General features: G+C 47.6%; 1 protein-coding gene across 1 annotated transcript in view; it reads left to right on the top strand.

Annotated features, from left to right (window-relative positions):
- Positions 1-1,189: 1,189 nt before the first annotated feature.
- Positions 1,190-9,259, top strand: part of MAP2K1 (mitogen-activated protein kinase kinase 1) — a 36,553-nt gene continuing 28,483 nt past the window's right edge. The window contains exons 1-4 of the mRNA XM_021707245.1: positions 1,190-1,400; positions 3,002-3,148; positions 8,252-8,329; positions 8,874-8,925. Coding sequence (XP_021562920.1) covers positions 1,389-1,400; positions 3,002-3,148; positions 8,252-8,329; positions 8,874-8,925 — 289 coding nt within the window. The 5' untranslated portion in view covers positions 1,190-1,388. The remainder of the gene's footprint in view (positions 1,401-3,001; positions 3,149-8,251; positions 8,330-8,873; positions 8,926-9,259) is intronic.

Here is a 9,259-nt window from a genome sequence, read left to right as displayed (position 1 = left end):
CAACACAGCGAGATCCTATCTCCTACAAAAAATAGAAAACTTAGCCAGACATGGTGGCACATACCAGTAGTCCCAGTCCTAGCGACTCCGATGGCTGAGGTGACAGGATTGCTTGAGGCCAGGAGTTCAAGGCTACAGTGAGCCAGCCACTGCACTCCAGCCGGGGCAATAGAGGAAGGCCCAATCTATTAAAAAAAAAAAGAGAGAAAAACAAAAGACTCAGTAAGTTGGAAAGACTCAGTAAGTTGAAGTCACTGATCAGATGAGTCTAAGATTATTGAGCATTGGCATTGGGGGAAATCACAACCCTTGAAGTTTTGATGCTGTGTCTGCGTTTTTACTCCCCTTTAAAGAATCAGGAAGAAGAAGTCATAGACAATGGATTATGTTCCGGTTCACGTAAGAGAGATAGTGTAGACCTCCTCCCAGTGGACCTCACATGAAGGGCCTTGCTTTGCACTAAAGAATGGGTGAATGACAGGCCACAGTGTATTGTCTATTTTAAATGAGTTAAAAGAGTGGAATTGGAGTGTTCCCAACATGAAGAAATGAGGAGTGCTTGAGGTGTTGGGTGCCCCACTCACCTGACATGATCGTCACACATTGTATGCCTGGATACACAGTCAGTGTATTCTGTAAATACACGTACCTACTATGTACCTGTATACCAAAAAATTACATTTAAAAAATGAGTGAATGAATGCATATCTATATGCATTGTGCAAAAATAAGACTTTTTGGTGTATCGTTTTTATGCTTCTTTGCTTTGAGTTCCTGGGCCTTGATTACACTGGAAATAGGGTTTCTCCGGTTGTGATTCAGTTTAAAGTTGATTTGGTTCCTGTTTAGTGGATTTAGGGAATTTTATTTTGTATATGGTGTAAATGTAATAAAACCATTAGTGGGGCTTTTAAAACTGGAATTACAAGGCACATGGAGTTGGCTCATCTGGATTGTAATAGGCTCTTGGGTTCCTCTTGTGGACAGCAGTGTATTGAGTGACAAAGACCCGGTCCCTCACTTCACAAGTGAGGAGCCCGGAGCCCTGAGCGTGAAGCGGGTGGAGCTGCGGTGGGGAACGCTCTCCTAGTTCCTCCATGGATCCTTCCAGCGGGAGCTCTCTACACGGGAGTATGTATCTGGGTGGACTTGTGGTGATGGTGCTGACCTGTGCTCCCTTTTGGGACAGGACCAACTTGGAGGCCTTGCAGAAGAAGCTGGAGGAGCTGGAGTTAGATGAGCAGCAACGGAAGCGCCTGGAGGCCTTTCTCACCCAGAAGCAGAAGGTGGGAGAGCTAAAGGATGATGACTTCGAGAAGATCAGCGAGCTGGGAGCTGGCAATGGTGGTGTGGTGTTCAAGGTCTCCCACAAGCCCTCCGGCCTGGTCATGGCCAGGAAGGTGAGTTTGCCTTGACTGGCAGGTCATTGAATTACCTTGGGGAGACCTGGAGATCTGGGGACAGGGGCAGAAGGAAGGCTTGCTTCCCTTGGTGCCTTCTGTGCTGTTTGAATACTGAGCTCAGGCTATCTATCAGATTATGGACACACACACTGAGGGTCAGCGTGTGACCCTATCCCCAGCCTGAAAACAACACACGCGACTTTCCTGTTGCTTTCTGGTGCTGGGGAAGGGTACCAGGTGCCTGGTGTTCTTTGTCATGTGCCGCAGAAGCTGTTTCCACTCGCGCAGCCCTGGCCACACGCAAAACACTGACTCAGGGTACCCTGTGCTCAGTCCTGTATAGTTCCCGTTGCCCCCTGGAGTGTGGAGTATGAGTGCCCACCATGGCGTGCAGTCTTGGGCTGGACTTGCCTTCCTGTCTTCCCTTAGTCCCCGCACAGCATGGGCCCTGCTCCAGAGAGGTTGGGCTCCTCTGTGTTTCTCTGCACAGTGTTTGTTCCCATGCCTATGTTTTTGCTTGTGCTATTCCTTCCATCTTTTTTTTGTCTTTTCTGAGTCAGAGTCTTACTCTTTTGCCCAGGCTGGAATGTAGTGGCACAATCATGGCTCACCACAGCCTCGACTTCCTGGACTTAGGCAGTCCTTTCACCTCAGCCTCCAGAGTAGCTGGGACTATAGGCGTGCACCACCACACCCAGCTAAGTTTTAAATTTTTCTCTTTTGAGTCAGAGTCTCACTCTGTCACCCAGGTGGGAGTACAGTCGCACAATCATGGCTCCTGCAGCCTTGACCTCCTGGGCTCAGGTGATCTTTCCACCTTAGCCTTCTAAGTAGCTGGGACTACAGGTACGTGCCACACAATGCCGGCTAATTTTTTGGTTTATTACAAAAGTGGCCAAGGTCGGTCTTGAAACCCTGGACTCAGGTAGTCCTCTTGCCTTGGCCCCTCAAAGTGCTGGGAATACAGGTGTGAGCCACCGTGCCCTGGCCCCTGCCGTCTTTACAGCAGTGCCCATCTTCAAGATTCATTCATCAGCTGTGCCACACTGATAACTGCTGCTTCCATGCATAGCACTCCCTGTCTGTGGCATTTTTAGAAGCTCAGCCTTATTAGGTTGCTTTTAAATGGCTGTCACGTGTCTTCCCTTCTGCAACATGGGAAAGTGCTAGGGTGACATGACATAGCACCTGAGATACTGGCTCCATGTCAGCCACACCAGGTTCCTGAGCATGGGAGGAGCCTCCCAGGTTAGCAACCTCCATTCCTTCTACCTTCTTTGCCCATAACCCTCGAGCGGGAGCACGTCCTCTAGGTCCGTTTCTCTTCCTTTCGACTCCAGAGGTCTTTTTGCAGTAAGTCCTCCATTTGTCTTTGTCTCCAGGCTTGGCTCCCAGGAGCTGAGGCTCAGCCAGCCCCTCCTGGATACATTCTTCTTGCCATTGCCTGCCTGCCTGCAGGGACACTCAGTCCTTTGATTGTTACAGCTCACCTGTTCCTCCTCCCCTACAGTTAAGAGCTTAAACATGTAGGAAAAGGTTCATCTATCTTCCTTCCCTCCCTTCTTCCACATAACCTTTCTTCCTTCCTTTCTTCCCAGCTGATTCACCTGGAGATCAAACCAGCAATCCGGAACCAGATCATAAGGGAGCTCCAGGTCCTGCACGAGTGCAACTCTCCATATATCGTGGGCTTCTATGGTGCCTTCTACAGCGATGGGGAGATCAGCATCTGCATGGAGCACATGGTAGGGGCAACCTCTTGGCCCTGGAACACCAGCCTGGGATCTGGGTGGCTCTGGCCTGGGTTTCGGTCTGGGAGGTTCCCGCTGCCTCCCTCTGCTCCCTGCATCCATGTCACTGTCTTTGGCCTCTGGGAAGGCCGACTGTGGAGCTAGAATATTCACAAGGCAGTAGGCCTCCTTTTAGGGCCCTACCTTTCTTCAGAGAGGTGGAAGGATCCTTTGTGGGTATAATAAGAGCATGTCTCCCAATTTTTCTTATCTAGAGGACCCTGAGATTTTGCTGTGGGTAAAATCTGGTTCATATAATTTGCATCCTTTTTCTTGAGCTGGGGTCTCACTCTGTTGTCCAGGTTGGAGTACAGTGGCATGATCATGGCTGGACCTCCTGGGCTCAGGTGATTCTCCTGCCTCTACCTCCCAAGTAGCTGGGAATACAGGTGTGCACCACCATGCCTAGCTAGTATTGTTATTTTTTGTAGAGATGAAGTCTTGCTATGTTGCCCAGGCTGGTCTTGAATTCCTGGGCTTGGAAGTGATCCTCCCACCTCAGTCTCCAAAAGCTCTGGAGTTACAGGTGTGAACCATTGTGCCTGGCCCATCCATTCCTTGTATACGATGCTGTGTGCTGGGTGCAGGGTTCTGGCATCATGAAGATCAGTGAGATAGTCCTTCCTCTCAGAGCTTGTAATCAACTTTAAGGGAAACATGGTGGCTTTCTTTGGGTATGAAGAGAAGTGATCTCACCTGATACACATTAGTGGCAGGAAAGGAGAAATGAGAGGGCATTTGTGGGCTGGTTACCTGTCCATGGTCTGCTGTGCTTTCATCATTGGGTGTTTGGAGTCCCTTCTTTCTCTTTCCAGTGACTGACAGTGATAACAACCAGAGCAGTAATAATGTTAGAACTAGTAATGGTAAAGCAATATTTATTACATGTATATGATATCAGGCACCATCCTAAGCAAATTATATATTATTGCATTTTCAAGACAACCTTTTTGGATGGACACATTGTCGCCACTTGACAAATGAGGAAACTGAGGCATGAAGACATTCGATAACTTACCCTAGGTCATGCAGCTGGTCAGTGATAGAATTTAAGCTGGGGCAGTCTGACCCCCCAGTGCCTATACTTTGTTGACTCCACAGGGGAATTAGGGAATTGGGACCTTCTTTCCATCCTTGGCGTCTGGAACTTCTGTGTCGTTAACATTTCTTCCCAACACTTTATTATGAAAAACTTCCAGCTTACCAACAATTGACAGCTCTGCCCTGTGTACTCATAAACCCCCCTCCCCCGGGACTGTGCAGCCACATCCCTTGTACAGACTTGACCACATACTGACTGTCCACCCATTGCTCAGGTCTTTTTTGGATGCATTTTCAAGTAAACCCATGTCACCAGCATTCAGCAAGAACCATCTTCTAAAGCACTCAGATAGGGCCGACTTTTCCTGGAAATCAGCTATGTGTGCTCTGCCCAGTCTGCATGTCCAGACCCAAGGGAAGTGAACACTGCCTGAGAGAACCAGAGCATTGTTGTCCTGGGGAAGTAGGTTTCTGCTTGGTGGTCGCTGAGCAACCAGAGAACTGGGGACTCGGCGCCAGTGGTTCTCATGCAGGAATAAAAGCTTTTGAGCTGGTATTTTCATACAGCATTTGACTTTTCCATAGAAAACCTTCACAAAAGCACCAATGACTTGGTTAATAATTGCCTTCTAAAAATAAGCACAATTTCAGCAGTTTTAGTCAGTGATGGCAAGTTTTCAGCAGCAGTGAAGTGGGATGAGGCGGTTGCAGAGCAGGTTGCAGGCAGCCTTGGGCGGTCCTGACTGGCTCCTGCCCCTGAGTGTTGTGATTCCATTGTCCTGCTGTAACCTTGGAGCTTGTGCTTAGTAAAGGTTAAAGGGAAGAAAACTGGCATTTCTTCCTTCGTCATGGAAACATCTACCTTTCCACCCCCAGGGAAGGTGTAGCCCTAGGCTGCTGTTGCAGTCTCTGGAGAGGTGGTGCTGTCCATGGCTGAGCGAGGACGGAGCCTGAGAGTATAAGTCAACTTTCCTGCCTCATTTGAATCTGGTTTTGACAGTGGCTTTGCTCTCTTGTTTTAAGTATGTAGTTCTCCCTGATCAGTAGGCAAAGCCATTCTGACAAAGAAACGATATTTAGTTGCAGTAAAACTAAAAACAGCTTGGGTACTTTCTGCACGAGAATGCCTCTTCTCATAAGTAAAGGCTTTTTTTCTTTTTCTTTTTTTTTTTTTTAAGTTGGGAACCTCTGTCGCCCAAGCTGGAGTGCCATGGCACAATCATAGCTTGCTGCAGCCTCTACCTCCTGGGCTCAGGCGATCCTCCCACCTCAGCCTCCTGAGTAGCTGGGACTACAGATGTGAGCCACTGTGCCTGGCCTAGCAAAGGCAGTTGAGAGGTGCTGTGGTGTTTCTAGGAGCTGATGATGTGGTTGTGGCTCCCTGGGCTGTGGCAGTGTCCTGATGTGGCCACAGAGGGCCTGTGGTGCCATGAAGGATTGGTCTGGATGCCCGCATCTCAGCCTGGGTCCCAGCCTGCATAGGGCTCTTCGAGGGCACTTGAAATGTGTGTGCTTCCAGGCACATCCTGTGTGGCTTTAGATTCACAATTTGACTCTCCTGTCTGTGTGGAGGTTATTGTGACACACTTGAAATTTTAGGTTGTATTTCAGAGTTCTCCCATCTCCTGTGCTCCTTGGTGGACTCACCCACCAGCAGGCAGTTGTGCTCTGGAGTTTCTGCTGATCAGAAGGTTCATGTGCAGAGTGTCTGTGTGCTGGTGAAGCTCCCTGCGTTTGAGAATCTGCCCGGCACCAGTTTTCTTTCTGTTAGCATGGGCGATCCACAGTTGACCATGACGGAAGTGGATTAGTCCAGGCTATTCTTTTAAGTTGATAGTCTACTTTTAGTATTGTTTCAGGTAATATTTCTTGGGAGATCTGTATCCTTGAATGAGTTTACTTATATCCTTACAACCAGAAAAAAGTGGTATTGTGTCTACCTAACAGTGCTTAGTATTTGTTAATTGATTTATGGATTTAATTCTCTGTTTTCATAAATGAGTTCAGTAATTAAAAAGGTAAAACATTCATTCATTGTAGAAAACTTATAAACAATAGAAAAGCACCAAGAAGAAACAATTACATGATACAAACCTGAGACCCTTCCTGCCTGGCCTGGAGGTGACCCATGTTGACGTGCTGGGTTTTGTTGGTGTGAGCATGCACACCCTATCTTGCTTTGCGAAACTGGGCTGTGCTCTGTCCATTTGTTCACCATGTGCTGTTTGGTGAGCTTGCTTTCTTTCCATGGTGGCGTCATGTGGATGGGGCAGGGCTCTGGGGTGCATGTCTGTGGTCCAGGTTCGCCCACTCTGAGACCTCCTGTGTCCCTCCTGTTGCCTTTCTGGTAGCAGCTTTCTCTGAGCGTCACAGCATTCTCTGTCCTCTGGTTCCCTGGGGGCTGTCGCCTGCTTGTAAGAAGGATTGCTGGTGCCTGACCTTGGTTGTTCTGTCTCCCGCACAGAGGGTGTATGCTGCCTGTGTCCTGTGACTTTGATCCTTGGCCCTCACACATCCTTCTGCCTTCTATATAGCCATTGGATGAGTGACAGAGAATGATGGCGACTACTCTGTGGAGACAGAGTGCTTAGAACATCCGTGAGGCCTCAGGACTTCTCTTACCCTACCCCCTCAGGTCACTGGCTCTACCTGAAGCCATAGGGCATGGCCCTGTTTCTGCCCTCCTGCTTCAGGGTCCTCTGGTGGAGTGTTTCTTGAGAATCCCAGTGAAACATAGATACCAGGAGTAGGATCCTGGCATGGGAGCCTGCATAGCCGGCTTCATACTGCCCTGCGTGCCCTTCATGCTGTCCCTTGCCACTGCCTCTGCCCAGGCCCCACTCATGTTGTCTTCCAGTCATCTCACAGTCATCTTCCCACCAGCCTTTCTGCCACTGGAGTCTTGTTTCTTTCCCTCAGCTGCTTGGATTCTCCTCTTCAAAAACCTGGGGTGGATTCCTTTACTTCTGCCTCTGTAAAGTCATGTCCTGGATCCTAGGTGGGGCTTTGGTCTGACCAGTCACTGCATCTTTCATGCACTGGCAGTGAAGGGACCACAGCATCCCGGAGTGCTCAGCAGTGTAATGCTTCTCTGCCTCTGATCTCATTGAAATGCCCTGTGCCACCGAGCACAGTGACTCATGCCTGGAATCCCAGCACTTTGGGAGGCACAGGCAAGAGGATTGCTTGAACCCAGGGGCTACAGACCATCCTGGGCAACTTGGTGAGACCTTGTCTCTACAATAAATAAATAAATAAATAATTAGCTGGGCATGGTGGTGCACACCTGTTTTTCCAACTACTTGGAAGGCTGAGGCCGAAGGATTGCCTGGACCCAGTAGGCCAAGGCTGTGGTGGTGAGTATGCCACTGTACTCTAGCCTGGGTGACAGAGTGAGGCTCTGACTCAAAAATATTAAGAAATACCCTGTGCTTCCCCCCCGACTCCCCCTTTCCAGGCATAGAACTCACACTCACACTTGGGGTAATACTCTGCTCAGACACCATTATGCCTTCCTGTTCTGTGTGTCTCTATTACTTACACATTTATGACTGTTATATTCTGTTGAATTGTATATTTCCCCATTAGTTAATAAATTAACTGGGGCAGATAATACCCCTGTGATGAGTATAGTAGCCTTATGATTATCATCCTCATTTTACTCAGTCAAGGTTCCCTAGGTAGGAAGCAGCAGAGCTGGGCTCACATGTGGTAGCTCCCTCAGGAACCTGCACTCCAACCCTGCACAGTGTGGTCAGGGCAGTGCCAGTCAGGCCTTTTTATGTGACCACTGAATTGGTCATTTGTTTAATGGTTTACAGGATTCAAGTTGCTTGCGATTTGACACCCCCTACAGTGTTTCATGGTCTTGTCACATTTGATGTGTGGAGTAAGTGGGTGCTTTTCCATCCCCTTCAGAGAGAGCTTGCTGAGACTTCCTGAACCTCCTGCAAGGCCACTCTTGAAAGAATAGTGAGAAAACATTGTCACTAAACAGCCTGATGTTCTTGTTCTTAGGATGGAGGTTCCTTGGATCAAGTCCTGAAGAAAGCTGGGAGAATTCCTGAACAAATTTTAGGAAAAGTTAGCATTGCTGTGAGTATGTTATGAAGTGTTTTGCCCAAATTTCTTATTGATATGTTAATGAGTTGATAGAAAATGGACAAGGAAGAAGGCAGGAAGTCAGTCAAGGAAAAGTTTATAAGAACAGCAGTGCTTTATCACTAGAATCTTCCCTGCCTAGAATCCCTGCCTACAATACTCTCTCTCCTCTTAGTAGAATAAGAAAAGTAACTTTCTTTATATTAAAATCTGAAAAATAGGGCAAAGCATCCAAGAACATTCCCATTCGCGGCATCAGAAGGCTGCTTTTTTAGCTTGCAGATTTAGAAAAACATGCATTCAAGGATCGTGTTTTTAAAAAATTATTTAAACTTTAATAACCAGTTTTACTTAAAAATAACACTTTGTACCATGTGCAAAGAAGGTTGCTTGATAAGGCATGTTAAAAAAAATGAAACAAAAGAAGGATTAAGGGAGGAAGGCAAATCTGTTAGATGAGATATTTTCCAGGTCGTTTTAAAATGGGAGATGGGGTCTTTTTCTAGAAACCCGGCTTTTGACGTTCCCTTTCTTCTAGGTAATAAAAGGCCTGACGTATCTGAGGGAGAAGCACAAAATTATGCACAGAGGTAAGAAATTACCTGCTGGTTGTTACATTTTGAATTTTAGTGAAATCCAAAGACTGTTGCTTCCTCTCTTTTTTTTTTTCTTTTTAGCCCAGTTTTGTTGTTGTTTAGAGATGGGGGTCTCACTCTATTGTCCAGGCAGGAGTGCAGTGGTATGGTTATGGGTCACCACACCCTAGACCTCCTTGGCTCAGGTGATCTTCTCTCCTCGGCCTCCCAAAGTGCTGGGATTATAGGCATGAGCCACTGTGCCTGGCCATAAAATCTTTATTATAAGTCTTTGTTTAGTTTGATGGCTGGGGCAGCAAGTCTCCTCATCCTCTTTTTGGTCTTGGTT

The sequence above is a fragment of the Carlito syrichta genome, unplaced genomic scaffold (assembly GCF_000164805.1).
Source record: "Carlito syrichta isolate Samal-C Ts95f unplaced genomic scaffold, Tarsius_syrichta-2.0.1 Scaffold117901, whole genome shotgun sequence".
NCBI lineage: Eukaryota > Metazoa > Chordata > Mammalia > Primates > Tarsiidae > Carlito > Carlito syrichta.
The sequence above is the reverse complement of the archived record's forward strand: the minus strand, read 5'-3'. Positions and strand labels throughout refer to the sequence as shown.